Source organism: Saccostrea cucullata, unplaced genomic scaffold, assembly GCF_032062105.1.
Source record: "Saccostrea cucullata isolate Sc308-1 unplaced genomic scaffold, CSIRO_AGI_Scuc_v1 ctg208, whole genome shotgun sequence".
In the NCBI taxonomy this organism is placed as follows: Eukaryota; Metazoa; Mollusca; class Bivalvia; order Ostreida; family Ostreidae; genus Saccostrea; species Saccostrea cuccullata.
Genome location: NW_026930701.1, coordinates 65,316 through 88,969, shown reverse-complemented (window position 1 = coordinate 88,969; position 23,654 = coordinate 65,316). Strand labels below are relative to the sequence as shown.

At 32.2% G+C, this 23,654-nt stretch overlaps 2 protein-coding genes across 2 annotated transcripts; both read left to right on the top strand.

Annotated features, from left to right (window-relative positions):
- Positions 1–1,044: 1,044 nt before the first annotated feature.
- On the top strand, positions 1,045–6,840 carry LOC134229690 (uncharacterized). The gene is made up of 4 exons (XM_062711458.1): positions 1,045–1,129; positions 3,353–3,994; positions 4,693–4,855; positions 6,495–6,840. Exons 1-4 carry the CDS (start codon positions 1,045–1,047, stop codon positions 6,838–6,840), a joined length of 1,236 nt encoding a protein of 411 aa, XP_062567442.1.
- Positions 6,841–11,852: 5,012 nt separating this feature from the next.
- Positions 11,853–22,717, top strand: LOC134229689 (uncharacterized). The gene is made up of 15 exons (XM_062711457.1): positions 11,853–12,144; positions 12,825–12,925; positions 13,327–13,472; positions 14,076–14,184; positions 14,781–14,890; positions 16,497–16,615; positions 17,417–17,547; positions 18,679–18,846; positions 19,207–19,334; positions 19,868–20,019; positions 20,253–20,323; positions 20,622–20,760; positions 21,696–21,977; positions 22,264–22,476; positions 22,637–22,717. Exons 1-14 carry the CDS (start codon positions 11,862–11,864, stop codon positions 22,446–22,448), a joined length of 2,124 nt encoding a protein of 707 aa, XP_062567441.1. The 5' UTR covers positions 11,853–11,861; the 3' UTR covers positions 22,449–22,476; positions 22,637–22,717.
- Positions 22,718–23,654: the final 937 nt, after the last annotated feature.

Below are 23,654 nucleotides of genomic sequence, written 5' to 3'. Positions count from 1 at the left end.
TCACCGTTACATATATAAAATTTAGTTTACTAATTCATTTAAAATATTTCTATAATAATAGTATGAGTCAAATTAAACAACAACGTTTTAACAAAGTTATTGTAATTTTGATCTTAGTCAATCGAAATTCATTAGTTTTCGCTCATGTAAATAAAGGTAAATTCTTATAGGACATTTATTAAAGTAATTGTCTTCAAATGACATTTAATGAACTATCTCTTAATTTATTTGTTTGATTGTGTATTATATTTCTGGTCGAGAAAGTGTGTATTGTTGAAAGTCCATTTCATGGACAAATGCTTACATTAAAAACAAGCCCGTGATATGTCTGATTAGAACTGTGTTTTTATAGAACATGTGCTTCAAACTTCCATTAACGATGTAATGATCGAAATTACTAAAGTCGGCACATCTATTTACTTTGCAATAATTAAAAAAAGATCCTTAACCTCATAATATCAGTAATCAATTAGGTAAATAGAGAGTCATTGATTAATTAAACTAATATTTTCATTTTACCTCTTTCAGTATTGGGTTTTTCTCGAGAGAAGGGTCATTAAAATAACCTGTTCCAATTTATATTCATTACACCACAGCTTTCTATATAATTTTCTGCGCTGAAGATGAATTGACCAAAGAAAGTAATTTAACTATAAAGACTCGTCAGCACTTTCAATCATTTCTGTTGAGAGGGTATGTTCAGGGACTTGCTGTGATACTAGATTGTACAGTTAAGTTCGAGACATATTTTTTTAAAGCCGGCTCTTTTTAGTAGGAAGTGCATGAGGCAAGATGTTCTTTGATATTGTGGAATCATATAATTAACTTTCATCGATGTACGTAGGAAATTCTCACTAGATTGTTGTGATGAAATTTTGATGGTTCGTGTAGATTTACTTTCAATTGCCGTGGAAGAATATACCAATATAACAAATAATCAATTTTAAAGAAAGATATGTTTCCTGGGAATCAAACTTGAAGTACATTTCGAAATATCGGCTACTTTTTTTAATATATCAAAGCTTTGTTTTTCTTGCGATAGTTATGACAGGAAACAATACAAGAGAAGTTCCGAGTGTCATGGAAATTTTTTTGCCACCAATCATTATGCTGGTTTCATGTTCATTCGGTAAGTAGCTTCGACACAATTTTTCGATTTTTTTTAAACATGTACTAAGTGGTAAAAAAAATAATCAAATTTACGATTTGATAGTAAAGCTCAATTACCGACCTATATTTTGTTTATTTAATTAAACCAGTACTATGTAATGAATAAAAGGTAATGCTATGATGTTTTCCCAAAACACCTAATCTTTTATACATAAAAGTTCTAGACTGTCCAATGAAAATGGAAAGTAAATATTTAATCAATCATTAAAAACACAACACCATTATTCATTTTTTTATGTCCGGAAAAGAATGTTTCTTTTTTTATTCTTTTAATTTATATTCATATTTGAATATAACATATCATTGGAAGATCTGTAGTAGTTTAGTGGCAGCTATGTTAAGGACTCCCAAATATACATCCGCGTATACAAAGCTTCGGAAAATCAGATTATTTATCGTTATTGATTAATTTTTTTCTCGTTATATTCTTTTCCTTCTAATATGAAGAAAGCAGTCGTGAACAATCAGCTGGGGATGCTTACTTCTTCATGGCACCCTAATCCCATCTTTCATGTTTGTTCTGCTAAAGAATCTGTATTTTTTTAATGGATTTCTGAGTTTGACTACTGATTTTTATCTCTATTAACTTCTTATCTATCTAAGCAAATTTGTTTGTACAGTATTTAGATTTTGTATAACACCTTAATATAGTCGTTAAGCCAATTTAACAAGGTCATACAAAATATGAAAAAAGCATCCTCCATGGCATGGCACTGGATCCAACATCTGATGTTTTGGAGGTCTGTGTTTGCTCTGCTCCTTTATCGTATGGTTGAATGGACTTTTGATCTTGAATGCTGTTCGTTATCTCCATATATTAAATTTATGAATTAGAATAAAAGTGATCGATTTAAAAAAGTCTTTTCATGTCATTTTTATAAGATTTATATTTTTTGCTGATAACTCGGTGAACACCCGTTATCTCAAAATATCTGAGACAGAGGTATTGTGAAATAAGTGTTAAAATACACTAGAGAACATCCCTTGTAATTTCTAATTTAATTTGTAATTTTTCGGCATTTGTTCCCGCCTCTGGTGTTTTAGAAGGTCAACAGGGGATGTTCGCTTCTCCATGGAACCTGATCCCGCCCACGATGTTTTCGGGATTCGTGTTTTTAGCTCTGAATTTGTTCTTGGTTCGGATTTGTATTACTTAACTGGGATTCGAGCGTTTTTGAGAACACTGATGAAGTCAGTTGACACAGGAATACAGATTCGATTTGAAATATATTGGACAACTTACATTAAATAATTTTTGAAAATAAATACATTATATAAATATAGCCCTTTGATGAGGTCAATCCATAGATATATCGACTTCACAGAAAAGCATATCGACCCAGCACGAAGTGCGAGGTGGATATGCTTTTCTGTGAAGTCGATATATCTATGGATTGACCAAATTAAAGGGCTACATTTGTTATAATTTATTATTTTTTACATAGATTAACAAAACAAATTATGAAAATAATTGGAAAAGTTTTCTCCCTTTAACAATTAGAGACTAGAGATCAAAATAAATTACACCGTTTAATGTAAATGCGTTTCCTTTATATTGATGGAGTGATTTAGACGATTTACTTATTCAGAATACTTCATTTATTTGATTAAGTTTTGTATCAATATTTGACACACATATCGAATATGTTTTAATTAATATGAAGTAATCCTAATCCAATGCCTTCTTTTGTCTCATCAAATACAGAACATTGAAAAAAGTTAGTAAAAGTTGAAATAAATATTTTTTTTCTAGAAACATCAAATCATACACTGTATTAGCTTTGATTGAATACAATACTATTTTGTTTCACGGAAATTATCTCCATTTAAAGAAACCTCAAGTCGATATGCATTTCAGATTCTATAAATAGTAACTCAAGTCTTTATGCCGTTATATACTAAATCATGTGATCAAGTTTGAGCCAATCAGAGAGCTGGGAATAAATGATAAAAATAATATTTTATAATATGAGAAAACTCTTTGTTCTTCAGTTGAAAATCTAATTGTTGAGTATCGTTTGACATGAGCCTTTTTTTATTTTATTAATATGCGGATTAACAGTGTAACAAATTCATTGGGAAAGGTTCTGGCCTTTCAGTAAAAATACACTTGTTTCCAGTATGTAAGATTCTAATAAACATTTTTCCTAGTCCAGTTTAACTTTAATATCTTATTTTGTAGGCGTTTGTATCTTGCTGCTTTGCCGGTTCGAAAGCTTTGTCAAACGATTGAGATCCAAACACCGTATTACCAATAAAGATTTCGAGGTTTACCACATCGAGGCATTCTCAAGTCAACAGACATTGGACCTATCACAATATAAACACATTTCAAATGTCTCATTCCTTTCGAACTTTGATTTGGAGGTGCTTAAAGCCCTTCAAAACATTTCAAACAGACCTTCCGAATTACTTAAAATAGGCCTTCCAGCTGTAGTAACCATCTGTCTAGGAACATTTGCTATGCTTTTCTATCACTCAACAACAGAGTTCTTTTGGCCAAAAGACAAGTATCCTCAGCTCCCCAACAATAACCAGTGTGTTTCCTGCTTTCTGACTCCAGCAGGCCTTGTCTATGCCATCTCTTTTGGTTTTGCCTTTTCCTCAGCTCTTGGGAAGCAAAGTGACATTCTAACCAAGGTCACGGAAGAAATCAGCTTCATTGACCAAGCAGCTACCTTAACGAGTAAGCTGAAGTTAACAAACAGTAAAATCAGAATGGCGATTTATTATGCAATCAAATGTGAAGCGATTTACATGATATTACAGATCGAGAATAGGAAGACGTCGTCGTTTGTCAACAAGCCAACTGATAACGTGAAGGGTAATTATATGTAACAAAAAATATTGGTAAATATCAATCATCATTCTTTTCCAAACGAAGAAATTTTTGCAATGCATTTCAGAGAGTTCTAAGTTAGAAAATGAAAAAAAATCTATGCACAACTCATACTTTTGTTACACTCGTTATGTTAAACAAGGATAAACTAAAATAAAAAAAAACTAGTCTACTGAACTTTTGTTCTATAATTTGATAACTTTGTATTTTTTATCAAGATAATTTTTTTTAACTTAAATTTACACTTGTTTATGTTATTTTTTTTTTAAATATAGCATTATTAACTATTACTTCGTTTATCGCTTAAAGTCATTATTTCGTCATTATTTCGTAAGTTCAATGGTCGATACCATGCCCTTGTCAGCAAATACAACTGATACAATACTGGCTGACGCTTTTTATACTAATTGTAATTCCATTATTTATACACTGAATTGACGACGGATTTTTCGTTATATCCCGATCATAAGAAAGAGCACACGGCGCGTTTGACCGGTCGGCAGGGGATGCTCACTCCTTCCTGGCACCTGATCCCACCTCTGATGTTTCGGAGGTCCGTGTTTGCTCTGCTCTTATTTTGTATCGTTTTATGGACTTTGATATTGAATGTTTGTTATCTCCATATCATCCATACATTCATAGTTTTCCATGTTGATACTTTTATATCTTTTTATTTATGACAGTTGCAATATGGGAGGTTCTCGGTCTACTTCAAAATCAAAAACATCCAAAAGAACATCATGTTGATGACGTCATGAAAAAATATCTTATAGATTATATATCCAGACTCAACAATATATGTTCGGATGACCTCAGTGTTTTACATTCAAGAACTCATTGGTTGATGTAAGTATGAAAAAAAAATTCTAAGTGTTGTAGTTCCTACTTGCTGCTTGAATTTAAGACTCTTTTTATCATGGGTATCAAAAGTATTGAAATAGCTTTAACTTATTTAGTTATTAACCACTTCTAACTTTTCAACTCTGCACTCTTTCTTGTCTGTAAATTGCCCGTAGAATTTATAATCTTTTTTTTATACATATACCGAAGCCAAATTCAATAGTTAATCAAGAGAACCCTCTGACACTGCGGCTATGAATTCAACATTCTTTAAAACGGACCTTTCCTTCGTAAAATCCATCAGTTTTTTGTCTGCAAAGTGTTAAGGGAGACAGATGAGGATTTTAAAACAAATTTATGCTATTACTCTTTATAATCAATTGAAACCACCAATGTCCTGGAATAATGATTTAACGATTTTAGAAGAGACACCTTTGCTTACCCTTGTCCAAAGTAGTCATACTTTTTTGTCTATCACTTACAAGGAAGAAAAGATATTTTTTTAATGTTTTATCAACGAATCCCGTTCTGAAGACATGGCCCTGAGGTCTTGAATTTCAGATTTTTAGAAGAAACCATTTTGATCACCATAACCGTAACAGCAATTAATTTTCTTTAAATACCTCTTCATAAAAGTGATAAATTTAAAAAGAATATATGCCTGTTCATTACATGGTCAATAAACCGTTCACGGTTGCTCAGTCGGTAGAGCCCTCGCTCCGTGATCGGGAGGTCGTGAGTTCTTATCTTGGCCGCGACTGACCCAAGTCGATAAAAAATGGGTAGCAACTGTTCCTTCGCCATGCGCTCGGCTCTTTGAAGTGAAAGTTGCAAGTCCTTCGGATGAGACCTTAAAAACCGAGGCCCCGTGTCAGCGGCAGGCGTTGGCACGATAAAGATCCCTCACTGCTCAATGGCCCTGAGTGCCGAGTAGAGATCAACAGTCAATCAATACATAGTCAATATAATCACACTCACAGTCGATTGCATGGTGTCCAGGAATTACGGAGAATATTTTTTAATATTTTGGTGGTTTTGACATACCTTCAGGCGAAAAGGGAGGAAGCTTGAAAATCACATTTTTATACCCTTATCCCTTAGCAAGATAATGCAAGATAAGTATGATGATATGTAACTTATTATCTTGCATCTTGACATAAATACATGTATCTTGTATTTAAAATAATGATCTGCATGTAGGCATTAAAAATTTGCATGTTGACATAAATAAGTAGCTTGTTAACATAACTAATCTTGCATGTTGACATAAATATCTTGCATGTCTACATAATTATCTATCTTTCCTAGTTAACATAGGTAAACTATATTTTGTTATAATTACGTTGCATCTTGCATGCATCTACCATGTCAGATCCGGGCGTCAGTATAGGATTTTATCCATATTAAAATCAGATTCTCTGGAAAAAACTTGTAATTTTCCAATATTGTCAGTAAAATTATCTTGCATGTTGACATAATTTTTTTTCCATTTTGACATAATTTTCTTGCATGTTAACATAATTTTCTTGCATGTAGGGGACAGAAAATGCCACCATAGACACGGTTAAATTAAATCCTTTCATTGACTAGGTTTCATATTAAATGTTGTTTGACACGTTTACAATTAAATTCTTTCATTGACTAGGTGGGTGTTCCTCATTACCCTGGGTTTCTTCTCTCTCTATGGCGTGTTACTGATACAGGCGTCATCTTATCGTATGGAGCTGATGATGTGCACTTTGACACTTTTCTCCATCAGCATGCTTTGTTACATTGTCTCCGATCTAGATTCTCCATTTTCTGGTTTCTTCCGTATCGACATTTCTATCATTGTTGACGTCATATACAGGTTAGAGGTCATGCACAAGATGGCGTCACTTGGATTTGAGGAGACTGTGTGTTATCCAGACAGCTCACGTTTTCAGCAGAAGAGATATAATAGTGAGGAGGAAAGGGACGATACAGTGTATATAAAGGCAGAAGAGATATAACAGTTAGGAGGACATAAACGATACCGTGTATATAAAGTGAGAAGATATAATATGTCTTTGTTTTCTTTTCTCTATAGTTTTTAATTTTTGTTCTGTTACCCTCGGCATTGTTATCGTATAACAGTGAGGAGGAAATAAAGGTACCGTGTTATTAAAGTCAGAAGAAACATAACAGTGACGAGGAATTGACCAATACCGTGTATATAAAATCAGTGTTTTATGACAAATTAGAAATTTCAAATGTATATATATATATAATATAATAATATATATAAAGTCAGTGTAAAAAGTTAAAAGAAATCAGAAATCTCATACTCATCATAGATATTACTGTTTATAAAGTCAGTATTAAATGTTAAAAGAAATCAGAAATTGCATATGCATTATTGATAATATTGTATATAAAGTAATTGTGTCAGGACAAATCAGAAATATCCTATACATTATAAATAATCACATAAACAAAAGTTTTATGCTATAGAATCTGATGAAATATTTTTGATATTGCCAAAATAAAGATATTTGTTAGAACGATGATTGACTCATGTAAAACATTGATATCGATATTAAAGTTGCAATATAAAGTACTGACAACCGATATGTTTTGTTGATTTCATCGGGATTTTATTATAACAGATCTGTAGGAAGTAGTTGTACGATAGATTTACAAATAAGTAAACTAAGCATTAACCGTTTATGTATTTACATTGTACATGTAAAATATTTTATCGCTGAAAATTATCCCTTACTAAAGCATTTGCTTGTGCTATGTATGTCTCTGATTTGTATTGAGAATGTTTAATTATGGTAATGGTGATGATTATACCATCAGTATATTAAATGATAATTTCCTGAAACAGACAATGTAATTAGTTGTGTTTAAGATTCGATGAAAGAAAATACTAAATTAAGATATTAATTTAAAACGTTTTGCTTATATAAGATAAATTACATATTTATTTATGCTCTGAAATGACGACGGATTTATCCGTTATTTCCCGATCATTACAAGGATAACACGGCAGGTGTGACCGGTCAGCGGAGGATGTTCACTCCTCCATGGCACCTTATCCCACCTCTGACATTTTTAGAGGTCAGTGTTTGCTCTACTAATATTTCATATTCTGTCCGTTATCTCTATTTGTTTTATAGGAAGATCCAGCATGATTTTGGGTAACATCGGATGCTGTGTACGTACAAACAAAAAATGATGGGGGGTAACGAAATTACTTTACTTAAAATCTAATCAGAGGCCATTTTCTTCTAGGATGTCGTTCTCCCGTCTTTTCTAAGTTGATATAAGAATTTTTCTTACTCTCATATAAGATTTCGGAGTCATCCACTCACCGCTGCTAGAGTCTCAAATGTTTTAGTGTAATACATGAATGTTACTTAGTTTAGAGATAGGATCAAAAAAGCGAAACTATTGATAATACTTTACTTTTCAAACTATTGCACATCAACTATTTGGTAAACAATTCGTCAGCTTGTACAGGGTTAACAGTGGTGTATTATTCCATATAGTGCAGTCAACTTAAACTGTATTCTAAATACATCAATTATATATCATTGATCAATGACATTAACTATACATAATAACTATACTGTTGAAGATTAGTGTCCATTGATAGAACATCCTTTGTACTCTTCCTTCTTAAGAACATTAATAAAGTCATCATTCATTACTACATTGTGTCGAACCTACAAAATACAAACTTTATCAAAAATTGATGTGTTACAACATAGGCAATATTTATGATGTACATATTACTTTACAAAGCATACATACATTTAGAATTAGATTTTCAATTGCCATGTTATAGCAATAAATGTGATCAATGTTCTGTCCAGAAACTCAGGACATTGTGTCGGCCTTACAAAATACAATTATAAACAAACTTTATTAAAAATTGGTTTTTTACAACATGGTTAATATTTATACATGTACATAGTACTGTACAAAATACACATAGTGTATTAAATTTTCAATTGTCCTGTCATAGCAATAAACCTGAAGTCAATGTTTTCTCCAGAAACTCATTCGGAAGACAAATTTAATACGATAGATTCAATTCTTTTGTCAGTACATATGTATATACCCCTACACTGTACATGCTACAAACAAAACAGTGAAAATTCTCAGAAAAAAATACCTCAATAATGGAGTTATTGAATCTTTTTTTCTAAAGAAACGATGGATAGTAAAGAGAAGCCATTGTAAGAACCAATCTTCACCGCAGAATCAAAATAATTATATATTTTTCTGAAGAAATAGGCTCTCTTTCAATCTGTGAATCGTTGATATTTATATGTATGCAAGATCCGAATGTATGAGATCAGTTGATTTGATAGGCACGAGCATGCTCTATGGAAGAACAGTATCTGTTGACAATCAAGTTGATGGAGCAAACATTTTTACCGTCTCGTTCGAAGTCATAATTTTGTAAATGGCTTTGTCAGCAATTACAATCTATCAAGTGGGATACTGACCTTTGATACAATTTACAAGGTCAATCTCTAAATTATGATAGCAGGGGATACGCACTCCTCCAAAGCATTTGATGTTTTCGAGGTCCATAGTTACCCAGTTCTTAATTTGTAGTGTTTGAATGGACAAGATGTTTGTTATCTTTAACATAAAGTTCTGGGGCCCGTTTCACTAAAAGGCGTAAGATACGACGAAACTTATGTTAGGCCTTAGGGCGTATGCCAAAATTTAGTCCGGCGTAAACTGCGTTTCACTAAGAGGCGTACGCCTGGCCGTATACACTAGTATCGGACTAAGTTAAGGCCAGACTTACGTCCTTGACAACGAGCTTATGCATATGCCCAGACAGATGATAAACAGTAGAAAGGAACATAGATAGATATATAGATAGAAAGATTTTCTTTAGATAGATAAAAAAATATATAGAAACTTTTCAATTGTGTTTGAGAGAGAGAGAGAGAGAGACGTAAAGTATTCAGGCATATTTATCCTGTTAAGTGACAAAATCACACAGCAAAACTTGCTAAAATGTTTTATTTGAAAGATATATTTGATGAAGCATATAGGATATGTTCATTCAAAATTATTAACTCAACCATGCTTCGAACACCCTTGGATATTCTCTTTTGATCATGCGTCACTTATGGTCCGAGTATAAATATTTTTTTTTTAAATTTTCTGGTTTCCTATTGCTATATTATTGAAAGAAAATCAGTGAATTTGTTTTAAAATAGAAAATATAGCGAATTTATGCAGTAATGAGCTTTTTAACCATGGATTGGACAATATTAAGCAAGCATCAAACAGCCATACAAGCAGATACTTAAAATAACGAAATTTTAATATTTCACGAAAAAAAAAAAACAAAAAAAAAAAAAAAAAAAAAAGACGAAAAAAACGAAGAGGCTCGAATAAATGTATCTATTACTTTCATATTAAAATTTGTTACAATGTAAAATGTGGAGCAAAATGACCTCGGAAATAATTGATGAATTCCATGTCTAATTTTTTTTAAACAATTTGTTTTTTTTTCAAATTATTTAAGTGACAGGGTACATAAGTGCATGCACGTTTATTTGTAAATGTTTCACAAAAATTATCAGATCCAAGGTACAAATGTATGTGTCAGACGTATGGTGGACTCAACATAAACTACCCAAGTACATTTACATGTGTATTTAGTATATTGAACGAGTCTTCATATAAATTTGAAGTTGATAAATAGTAGGTGAAATAAAATGTATTTAATCTGGAGTTATTGTTTGCTATCGATTGTATGATAAATACATTATCTTATATTTAAAAAAATTAGGGACTTTTGACGACTCTTAAACATAGTTAGAGCTTTCATCATATTTTGGTATTTACATTTTAACAATAATGATATTACTTTTGTGAATAACCTTAGTTTAACTACTTAAGCTAACACCCTTTACTCACCAAAAAATGAAATAAAAAAAGAGGAAAATATAAAGTCAATAATACACTTAGTGATATTTAAATTTCAAAATATCCCGCTCACACATATTTTGCGCGGAAGGTGGAGAATGGGGTGGATGAAATGCTAGACATTTCTTATGCAAATATACCTTTGTATTACATGTGCATCATGTATGTATATATTCTGCATTATTCATTGCCCAATTTATTAAAATATGAAACGTAAATTAAATTATTGGATAAAAATAATCGAATGAAAACTATATATCGAGTATCTAAATATGGCATTTTAACATGTAAACGGCAAGTGCAAATATTAAGAATGTGCATATAACATATATGCATGGTTAGAAAGTTTCTATTCGAGAATTGGTACTACATATCAAAATTCTCTGTTTTCTTAATTTCATATGAAATTAATGAAATTTACATGACAAATTGTACAATTTAACATTACGGTCAGCCACGATACCCTCGGCAAAAGAATTAGCAGTCGATTCCTGTTTACGCCATAAGTTACGACTACCCTTGGCTAGGCGTAGATTTTTGTCTGAACTTAAGGCGGGCGCAAAGTTACGCCCTTTAGTGAAACGGACCTTAGTCCAAATGTTAGACGTAAGTCCGGACTTACGCCGGGCGTAGAGTTAAGACAGGCGTACGCCTTTTAGTGAAACGGGCCCCAGGTTTGGCATCAAATCCTTAGGAATAGGGAGTGACTCTTTCTAAATACATCATCAATGACGTTCTCCAGTTTTTATTTAACGTACCTTCTGACAACTTTTTTTTTGGAGAACGATCAAATAACTGGTATTATTAATCAGTATTGTTAAGATGTGTACGTGGTAATACACTGTATATCTACTTCCGTATTGTCCATAAAAAGGTTCAGATATCGACGGAGATGAGAAATATATAAATGCATTATTGTTTTAACAACCTTGTTTAATCCTTTTCTCTCCAATAACCTTTGCGCACTGCTTTCTTTTTTCCGTTGTCCATTTAAAACCTCAATATTCTGTTTTTTCTTGTTATTTTAAAAGAGGTTTACATTCAGTTGTTAATTTTTATGAATCAAAAAAAAAAAGAAAAGAAAATGGAATTTTTTACGTTTCTTTCTCGGGTGTTCTTGCTAGTACTTTGTTTTTACTCCGTGGAATCTGTATTCAAACACAATGTTACGCCTGATTGTGCTGCCTCAGAGACGGAATGCTCTTTCGACTTTCACGTGGATTACATCACGAGTATGGTATCATACAACTTGTCCACTGGTGAAGGATGCCCGGTTTTTGTACGAAACGGAACCTTTTTCAAGAAATGTTCCAATGATGTCATGTCTATAGATTGCCCTTGTGTTGAGGTTCCATTGACAAACAAAGGTTAGCTTACTAGGATAGTTTTTTTGAAATAGTAAAGATTATTAGAAATACAGATAGTCTTGGTTATGTTGAATTCAATACAAGAACATTTCATTTATAGGTTTTTATCTTTGTAAAGAATTGGAAGACATTTGAGTTTTTCCTTGATTAGATTAATATTCCGGCTTCCTTTTAGATGTGCTTTACTGTTTTTAATTTTTGTGGATTTTAAGATTTATTTTGTAACTTAGTTTTTAATAGATAATATGAATATGTACACCTTTAAATCCTTTAGGATAACAATACTTCTATAACTTTCACACGACATAAACATCTTTAATATCTATATGCCTAACTCCTGTCTTGTACAAAAAAAACAAATTAAAATGTATGTTTGAAAAAGAATAGATTCGAATTTTTCTGTAACATTTCAAATCAAAATGACAGGGTTTTGCTTTTTCTGTCAAATTGTTTGTCATATATTCATATGGTTTTTTTTTATATTTGAATGATCAAATAATTATCTATGAATCACGTTATTGTTACGAATGGTTCACACTAGAAAATTAGAGAAATATAGAACAAGAGGTAAACACATTTCACGTATATACACAAAATACTGATAACGGAAAAACAAAATTATTTAAGAATTCCCACTACTTTCAAAAGAAAATCTTAACCTTACTTCTTTCATTTTATAGAAATGGAAGATGTGATCACAGCGGATGGGAACTATAAATTCATGTTTGCCATAAACAACCAATTCCCGGGGCCAACAATTGTTGTATATGAGAATCAAAAGGTAATGTATTTTTAAAAAATTGTCTATTTAAGCTAAGAACTAAAATAGAGAATAATGCACGTTGTTTTTCTATGTATTACCCCGTATCAGCCCACGACATCAATATAAGCCATTTATTTATTTAAAGTGTTTCTAGAACAATAATAACATGTACAGTCAAACAAACTATAAATTGTTTATAAAATCATATAACAGTAATATTATAGTATCGACAAGATTTTTTCATTTTAATATAAATGTAGCATGTTTATTACACACGTCTTTTTATAAGATAAATTTGTATTGAGTATGGTATACATATTAATTCTACATATCAGCTCTTTATACATATATAAACAAAAATTTAATGACTATTTATGAACAAAAAGATTTTGTAATATCTTTTATGGAATGCGACTTAGGTTAAAGTTCATATCCACAATGACCTTATGAATGAAGCAGTGACCTTTCACTGGCACGGAATGTTCCAGAAGGATACACCGTGGATGGATGGCGTCTCTATGTTAACTCAATGCCCTATATTGCCAGGACAGACCTTTACTTACGAGTGAGTAGGTTTGGTCAAAATTATTTTCAACAGCTGAACAAAATCAGTATTTTTTCCACAGTGTAAACGAAAATCATCAACGCTTCTTTTTTTCTTACTTTTTCATAACATATTTTCACAGGTCGAAGTTTTATATACTGAACTCAGCAATTAGTATGTTATCATTAAAATATATTTGCATACATTGATTCATCACATTAAAAACATAAACCTACTCGGAGAAGTCTATGAAGTCTTTCAATCTGTCAGGTTGTTCTATTTAGTGTGTTTATAAAGAAAAACGACAAAATGTCTTTTTAATCAATAAAAAAGTTTTAAGGATTTATTTTCTCTAATGAAAATATTAACCGAAAATGGAATGGTTATAGTGAAATATTTAGTATTGAAATTATGTTTTTTTTTTAATATTCTTTCATTGTCTTAATGTTTGTAAAAGTATATTTAAAAAACTACCCAGTCCTGTTCATTTAATACATCCAGTATCCAACACCAATGCAATAAACATCCTCTATATAAATGTAATCATTATTGTGTTACTGCATAATTGTAATTTGAATTAGAAATGATATAAAGGCATGACAAACTCTTATTTATTTTGTTTAGGTTCATAGCTAATCCACGAGGAACACATTGGTACCATTCACATCATGGAGCCATGAGAACTTCCGGTCTAGCTGGTGCCCTGATTGTACTTCCCCGCGAAAAAACAGATGTAAAAAGGGGATTTTTTTCCCTTTCTTGAAGTATTGCATGTTAAAAATTCTGAATATGTAGCTTAACATATAGCATATTAGTAAAACACCACAGTTATTTTTTCTATTTTTTTTATCTTTAGAAAGAAGCATTGATATTTACATACACACTTCTTCCGAAAAATCTAAGTTTGTCGTAATATATGCAAGTTATACCACTTTAACGCATGAGACCCCCTAATGGGTAAGATAAAAGAAAACTTGAATATGAATATTTTAATGGTAATGAAAAGGAAAGGAAAAAAGAACCATTTTGAAATACCTATCATTATTTAAAGTCTGCGTTCTATCAATTCATCTATACAAGAAATAGGATGTGCCCCAATGGTAGTGTATTATGTTTAAATCATGATCCTTTACCGTATGCTCTGACCACACTACTGGGGTATTATTTTAAAAAAAATAAATGAAAAATAGTTCATAAATTTTCTGATCATCCTTAGAACAAATGTGGCTCCTGTGACCATTGAGACTTATTGACTTTCATTGATAATTGTTTGCAAAAGTTGATAAATTTAATATATACACATGTTTATCAAAAATGATACTATTTCAGAGAGACGATATTCCAAAGGTAGATAACGATGTTGTTTTTATGGTGCAAGAATGGAATTCTAAGATGAGTGATGTTCAGCTTCCCAACATTCAGGAGTGGTATATGCTATCGTATGTTATTGGTAGCTTTTTTAAACTATAGAAAATTATCGTTAGCCATCGTAATTCCTCTCAAGATATCAAAAGTCAGCTAAAATTTTTTGTTAACTTACATGTAACAATGGTTATTTCAATTCTTATGCCGACTCAATATATCCTGGTGACATATTGATATTTTAGACGATGTTATCTAACAAAAAATATTAATCATGATAAATGTGATGAGTTTAACTTTTGAAATGTCAACTGTACTACTTATGCAACAATATACCTGTGGCAGCTTCATGTTGAGTTTATATCGCAATTGATTCAATACCTAAGAGCATATTCTTCTTACGTACAATTTCTAAAATGAAGTAAATTTTTGACAATTAAGTTGATGAATTAAAAATATCAGGAAATTCACTAATGCGTTCAACGGTCAATAAAATGACGTCAGCAAATTCAATCTTTTATTAAGTTTAGACTGACACATTGAACTACAAACCGTCTCCCGTTTTTCGAGATCATGACAAGGAGCACACGGCGGGTGTGACCGGTCTGTAGGGGATTCTCAATCCTCTTGTAGCATTTCATCCTACCTCTGATGTTGTGGAGGTACGTGATTACTCTGCTCCTATTTTGTAATTCTAAAGGCTTTTTGGGCTAGAATACTGTTTGATTATACAACAATTTCATTCAATTATTGCTGTTTGGTTAACCCTTTTTTTTATTAATTAATTAGAAATGTCACCGTTTATCAGCGAAGGCTTCAAATGTAGTACATGGCGCGCAGGCCATTGAATTGTGAGAGATCTTTCTCGGGCCATCACCTGTCGCAACAAAGGGCTTAGGTTTTTAAGGTTCCATAGGTGCATAGGGCATTTTTCAAAGGAACAGTTCATATCTTTTTTTGTCATTCGCTACATATGTTTGAAGCAAAATCCTCAGGAAAAAAAAAACCATGAATTTATTTAAGAATCTTGATTAGATTTATAGTACCATTTATAACAAGCATAATACGAGAAATAATGAATAATGCTACTAGGAACTGTTGTCATAAACGTTTTGGTCCCTTGTGATGTATAAAATGTAGACAGCTCTGAAAAGTTTGCTTCTTGTTTCTTTTATTTTACCATTTTTAATTTCGTTGAATATTTGATTAAAAAGGTATATGTAAGTTTGCACTAAAGTTACAAATACTCCTATCCGTTCTTGTTTTTTTTTCTCCATAGAAAGCCAACTTAATAGCAGGAACTAAGATTCCAACGGAAAATTAACACATCTATTTTCAAATACAAATATTTACATTCGCTGTGTTTTTCTACTAAGCCAACTGTGAAATTGATTTGAAAATCAATTTCGTGTACCAGTATACTCACGCGTAGAAATATACACGGAGAAACGTGCATTACCGTGACGTCACAATAGAGATATAGCGACGTTAGTAAAATTATAACAATATAGGGCAGCGAGAAATTCAAATATTGAGTATATTTTCGATGATTCCAAACATAGCGCGCTTCATGAAATATGCCTGCGTGACAAGTCTGTGTGATTCACACACCAATAACTCACACAAAACCTAAAAACATCCCTTACATAAACCGTTAATTGAGATTTTTTTTTTTCATTTTAGGTTCTCACAAAACCTTGATACAGATAATTGTGTGACAACTAAACGAAACTATGACGGAACAATATCTACTTTAGCAGGTCCCTACAATAATGCGCTTGTGAACGGTAAAACTAGATATTGTAAGTGTCTAATATTATCGTCATAAAGTAATATTGGTATACGGTAAAAGTAGATATTGTAGTGTTTAATATAATCATCATCTAGTTATACTGGTAAACGGTAAAACTAAGTATTGTAAGTGTCTAATATAATCGTCATATAGTAATATTGGTAAACGGTAAAACTAGATATTATAAGTGTCTAATATAATCGTCCTCTAGTAATATTGGCATACGGTAAAACTAGATCCTGTAAGTGTCATGGTCATTTAGGATAATGTGAGAACACTTCTGTTCTATTTTTTTTCCTTTTCTTCGCTTTGTGATCGTGAGGCCCGGGTTCAATTCTCGTTCGGAGCTCCACGTCAAACCTTAGACGTATTACTAGGTTGTGGCTCTTCCTTTGTCAAGTGCTCGTTACTACATTGAAAGTTATAGATCTTTTGGATATGAACTTTAAAATGTAGGTCGCCTTTCACGGTAAGCGTTGGCAGGAAAATGAATCCCCACTGCTCAATGGTCTTGAGTGCCGAGTATAGGTCCAAATTTGAAGCCCTTCACTAACATATTGTGATATTTCTATTGGAGTATATGATTCTTAAATGGGACATTAAACAATATACAATGATCATTCTTTATTTTGAATTATCTTTTATAGAAACACGAAAAATATAGCCTAAAATGATGCCTTCAGTATGCTAAGGTTCTCTATACATTGTAAATATTGACGCCTTGATTGAATGATAAATGATCTAATGTAATAACATCAGCAAAGCTGTAATATTGATACTAGATATTTTGTTTTTATTCTATTTATACTAGTTTCTGGACAACATACTGAGATGCAGCGTTCATTGCCACTGGAGGTTTTTAACATATCATCCGAGACTTATAATAGATTCCGTCTTATTAACTCTGGTATGACTGGTAGCTTCAAAATTTCAATCGACAGCGTAAGTATTGGGTCCACCCGTAGAATTACATTCACGCATAGCTCTCTGGATTAAATTTATAATATATGGTACAGCAACAAAAAAGTCCCGTAGTTGTACAAGGGGTTATCAAAAAGTTCGTGGACTGCGGCTATAAAATTAGTAGTATTTAGTCTGTGCTTTCAAAATTGATAAGGAACATAAAACAACAAAAAATAAAGAAATGTTGAAAATTTATGCTTGATACGTTCATTATTTGCCAAATTATTATAAAGTGAAAACGACATTATATGATCACCCGGCGCTGTCGTCGTTTATTTTCATGACATCCGATAAAGTCATTGTTTTTTCAATGTCCGTTTCTTCTACCTCATACACTTATTTTGATGAGATTCCCTGGAGGTGACTAAGGACCCAAACCCGCCTTGGGAGAGATCTTCGCTTGATTGTGCTGGCATATATTGCTTTTGGGAGTTCAATATCTACAACACATGATCAACGTCATTTTTTGACATGATTGATTTTTCACACCTAGATTGCAAATCGACATAAAACGTGTTTCCCTTTTCTCTCTGAATCTATTTTGACATTAAAAGACAAGTACTCTGGATGCATATTATTTGTTTATTTGTTTGAACATTCTGTGTAAAATTAATGATAAAATTTCGTAGAACTTCTAGAATGAAGTGAAATTTTCATATTTTGTGGAACAATTGTGTCCCGACACATACCTGAATTAACGGGATTTTTGGATGTCAAATGATCATATCAAAAGAGTTTGTCTCAGTTACACATAGGTCGCAAAAACATCGTGTTCGAGGTTGCGCCGCCTGGACAAACCATTGGTTACAAAAACATTACTAATTTATTAAAAAATAAAATTTATGATTTGTGGTTTATTCTGTAGATAGAGAAGATGATGCTTACTAGATATTCTAAAATTCATTGATATGCCTAAAGCGCTATTAATTTTACAACGCTAGTCCACGAACTTTTTGATAATCCCTCGTACTTATACAGAACTTCATAGTTTTACAGACTTAATAAATCCAATGCTCTAAGCCTTCGATTGCATGCTTTATAATGCAGCTAAACACACTAATTTAACAAAATTTTATTTATTAGTTTTGAGATTTAATTTTATCAATGAAGCACCAGATTTTACTGATTGCCTCGGACGGTGCAGATCTCGTTCCCGTTGATATCGACTTCCTCCTGATTAATCCCGGAGAAACTTATGACGTCATTCTGTATGCCAATCAAACAGCTGGAAACTACTGGATTCGAGTAGAAACAACGGCGGTCATGGATGTACATTTTGTGAGTTGTGTTGCAAAATGTGAATGTGGATCAATGCTTTTGTTTTATTTATACATGTAACTCGCAAATAATCCAAATATTGGTTTAAAAAAACATTACTTTTAAATTTAATTTTACTGTTCTTTTTTAAGATTCATATCTGTTAAAAATGTTGTTGGATCAATTTTATACACATCGTGTTGTAATGGTAGCAAATTTACTTATATTTTTAATGAATGTGATGTCCATTCTGGAATAGAGTATGGAATATCAGAATGAAAATGTAATAAAACTGAAGCATATGGTGGAGGTCTGTGTTCAACATTAGTTATAATACGAGTTGTCATGATGATGATGATTATGTCTTTCAACCTTTTGCAGAACCCATTAAAACAAAATGTAAGCTTTACTCACCTTCACTACGAAGAAGCAAAAAATGAACTTCCCGAATCAGAAGAGAGAAAATGTTCCGTGAAAGAACCGTGTATAATGGCCAATTGTCCCTGGAGGTATGAGTTATAAATATCACATAACGAGTCAATGTTTAAAGATGTACCGATTATTTTCTTCAAAACCTGCAGGGCCAAATATCGTATGTAAGATTATTTCCAGAATCAAATTCCGTGTTTCTTTTTTTTATTTATTTATTTGCTTTTGTCATCATTAACATTTTTGGCAAAAGTATACATTCAGTTTTTTGGAACAAGAAAAAATATTTCTTCATCTTTTTATAAGCATTTTCTCCGGGAATTAAATATCAATTTGTAAGTAAAGTCACATTTCTTAAGCTTGTTTATTTAAAATAATAACGCTTATCACACACCTAGAAAAAATAATTAGGTGTACATCGATCAACATCAACTTGTACATGAATAATCAATTGCTTGTATAAAGACACTATTTACTTGAACATGGAAACTCATTCACTTGTACATGGAAAACATTCACCAATATTAATATATTTACATAGATAAAAAAAAAAGACATATGACTTAACATTGACTTGTGCATGAACAGCGTTAACTTGTCCACTTACTGACAGTCCAGAGAGCTTGGCAAATATAGAACCATCTATCAAGTGTCTTTCGATATCAGACTTGAAGGCCTCGTCTTCAAGCAGCAACTCTAACCCTGTATCCATTCCAGAAAGTCCAGACGATTTCCAAGAGATTTTTCTCAATTTTCATTTTACAGGTAAATTAAAACTAAAATTATATGATTTTTTGATATATATTTAGTTGAATTAAGACACCAGGAGAATAAAATACGGATTAGGGAATTTTATTCATTGTTTTTTAAATCTTAAATGTTTAATGCGTGCTTGACTTTTTTACTAGTCAGAAGATTTCTGAGACAAACAAACATGAATTAAGGAGTTTTCTTCCAATATTTTTACAAATCTACATTAATGAATGCTTCTTTTTAAGGGAGTGATGTTAAGCGTCCCCGCCCAGCAGTTAATACAATCCATTATAAATCCCCACCAACTCCACTACTGGTATAATGCATTTCTTTTTTTATTACAAAGTATTTAGAGTTGCAGATCGATTATTCACTTAAAATTCTTATCCTTGCATTTTAAAAATAACTGTATAATAGAATTTAAAAAAATATATATTGTCAAAAAAATACATGCATTGAGTAAATAAAAATTTTCCATTTATAAAGTTTTAGATTTATTTTATGAAACCTTAAATTATTCCTGTGTTAATAATGTTAAGTAAAAAATATACACTGATATAATAATACATAATGCATAATATAGTAGTTTACGTTAACTACTTTGTAATTCGCAGATTAATCCAGATATTGCAAAAGACGAGAGCATTGTATGTAACAACGAACACATGGATCACTGTGGAGACTACTGTCAATGTACTCACGTCGTAAAACTGGAAACCAAGAAAACCACACAGCTCTTGTTCTTATTGCGGTAAGTGAGTGTACTCCAACTAAAAGAATCTCAATCTGATTAAAATCACATCCTTTAAACCACTGACATAGATCTGAAGAAACCTCATTCAAGGTCATTCAGGGTGACCTTTCTAATAAAAACATTTATCAAAATTTGATCAATCTGAGAGTTCGTAAATAAGCGACATTCGGGAAAATGAATATGGAAGTGAAAGTAGCTGTGTTGAAGGTTTTTATCATTTCGTACAAGACAAATAGCTAATAAACGCAGACATGTAATAGTTACATATTAAACTTCTATGCAGAAACTGCTGTGTTTCTTATCTTGGCAAGCTATTGAAACCATTACACAATTTTCGTTCGTGTATCATCCCAACATTCACTTCTGTAAATAAATTCCAATACATTGAACTTCGTAATTATTTGACGTGAAAGTGAAAGTTTGGTTGAAAGTCCTCCATGAAAGACTTTGTATGGGGTTTCTTCAAATCAATGTGTAGCGTTTTATGTGAGCATCTCAAAGGATATGATTTTAATCAGATTGAGAGAATATTGTACGATTCATATCCATTTCCGATCGTCCTCGGATTTCGAGCTGTCTTGACATCTGCACAAAAAATTGATTAAGATGCGTTTCATTGCTATTGGACTAATCATGATATAAGTTGCTGATATTCTTTCAGTTCAGCTTCCGATATGTCATGAAACTAGGAATTTTCCAGTTGCAAGGGGTAGTATGATTTTATTGAATGAAGAAAATCTCAAATAAATATTCTTTAAGAAACATAACATTTTACGTATCATGACGGATATTACTTTCAATCGTGAATTCAATCAAAAATATAAATTTTCCCCTCTCAACTACGTTATTTCAACAGTACCTTCTGCACATAGGTGTACTATGTATCGGTCAAAATTCCAGTAAACGTGTTATTATTGTTTGATATGTTTTATAGACGGCCTGCAGACAGGGACCTCGCATCCCGTTCACCTTCATGGAAATCGCTTCCATGTTCTGAAAATTGGTCATGCAGTTTTGAACAAAACTACAGGGTTTGTACAAGATGCAAACCAAGACATCAAATTTTCGAATAATTATAGCAAAGCAAAATGGCGGGATTCAGGCTGGAAGAATGGTAACGCACCAAATCTGAACACAGATAACCCACCACTAAAGGATACTGTGGTGGTACCAAACAGAGGTTACGTTGTGGGGCGGCTACAAACGGAGAACCCAGGTAATTCAGTTTAGAGGAAATTCATCTTGGTTCTGAAAAAAAAAATGAAAATTGTTTTCATCCATCACGACAATGATAAAAAGGTGAGCGTGACCGATCGATAGGGGATGCTTACTTCCACGAGTTTCCTGATCCCATCTCTGATGATGTTCAGAGTACATTGCTACATATTTATGTGGTTTAAATGTTATTTATTATCTTAAACAATATTTCATTGCAGTCTTTTTAAACGGAAACTTTAAAGATTAAATGCAATTACTTTTTACGAAACAAACATATATTTTAGGATTTTGGCTTCTCCATTGCCACCTTGAAACTCACATGAACATCGGAATGGTTGTAGTTCTACAAGTAGGCGAAGCAAAGGAAATACCAGAAGTTCCCGCACATTTTCCGAAATGTTCTAACTACCGTCCAGACTCGGCCTTTTCACCTCCATCTAAATCTGTTAAACCGGAATGGAATCTTTAAAATATACAATGATTTTAACGACTTCTAGGTATTTTAATCTGATATACGATAAACCTCTCTCTTTGTTCCCAAACCCTCTCTCTCGTTGCATAAATCAGTCGAATTGAACTGATCTTACTACACATGTGTGTTCTTTTTGCAGTGGTTATATAATTATGTTGTAACTTTCTTAATTTTAAATTTTTCAGCTCTTCGTGGTTCACGACAGTGAAAAATGGTAGAAAGCAGAAAGTAAATGATAACGTTTTGACAATAAAGTACAAACTTTATATGTAGTGGTTATCACTGTTTTCGTCTTTTTCTGCTTGTGGTTTTCATCTCCAATGAAAACTGTCTTATCTGAAATGCAGTTGGAGAAAACATTACTATCGGAATAATAGATAGAATATCGGATTACAAAGTGAAAAGAAAAAGAAACTAGTGCAAAGCTCGTTTCAAGGCAACGAGTAGGTGTTTCGTCCTATTTGACCGGAAGTAAATTTCATAGTTTAAAGAAGAATGAGTGATGACGTCCAAAAATGGTTTAAATCCTCCAAATGTATGTTAATTAATGCAAAATAAGCCATTTTTGCGACTTCCAGTTTGACCGGAAGTGATGACGACTGACTGAAAGTTAAGTTTTCTCCTCTCAGTGACAGATATTACCCAAAAACCTGTCAAGAACGGCAGAAATACGCATTTTCTGACTACTTCCAGTCTGATCGGAAGGGACATCAACATACGTTTTTTGACAACCCCAATAGATTAAGCTTGACGTTTTGAACAACTTTGCTTTTTTAATGTTTAACAAATTCTCAATACTTTTAAATATATCAGAAATCCTTCATGGCCCATCTATATCCTTTATTTTAGGGGCCAGCCCTCTTTTCGAGATATCATTTGAAAGATCTTAAAATTCTACACTTCTTTTGTTCTACATGTATTAACAAAATATTTCCAGGTGAAACGATATCGTGGAAAAGGTGTTAGAAATACTGAAACTCGCGATGTGACTTTTTTCGGGCCATAGCGAGCACCGACGTGCGGCACTTGGTAAAAATGAACTTCCTAGTACAAATTAACATTCCTTGCTCTATCATCACTGAAAATCTCATGTTCCTGTGCTAAGTGCTCTTCTAAGAAGTGCTGCGGACACAATTACCCTCTAAAATCACTAAATCTCGAACACCCATAAACCGGAATTGACGTCATCAAAAGTAAAAAAAA

What these genes read in the sequence shown, in the direction of transcription:
- LOC134229690 (XM_062711458.1), top strand. Translation starts at nt 1,045, where the DNA reads ATGACAGGAAACAATACAAGAGAAGTTCCGAGTGTCATGGAAATTTTT. An exon ending in GCTGGTTTCATGTTCATTCG is followed by an intron (nt 1,130 to 3,352) that starts GTAAGTAGCTTC and finishes CTTATTTTGTAG; the next exon opens with GCGTTTGTATCTTGCTGCTT. An exon ending in GCCAACTGATAACGTGAAGG is followed by an intron (nt 3,995 to 4,692) that starts GTAATTATATGT and finishes TATTTATGACAG; the next exon opens with TTGCAATATGGGAGGTTCTC.
- LOC134229689 (XM_062711457.1), top strand. Translation starts at nt 11,862, where the DNA reads ATGGAATTTTTTACGTTTCTTTCTCGGGTGTTCTTGCTAGTACTTTGT. An exon ending in TTCCCCGCGAAAAAACAGAT is followed by an intron (nt 14,185 to 14,780) that starts GTAAAAAGGGGA and finishes ATACTATTTCAG; the next exon opens with AGAGACGATATTCCAAAGGT. An exon ending in TCAAAATTTCAATCGACAGC is followed by an intron (nt 17,548 to 18,678) that starts GTAAGTATTGGG and finishes TTATCAATGAAG; the next exon opens with CACCAGATTTTACTGATTGC.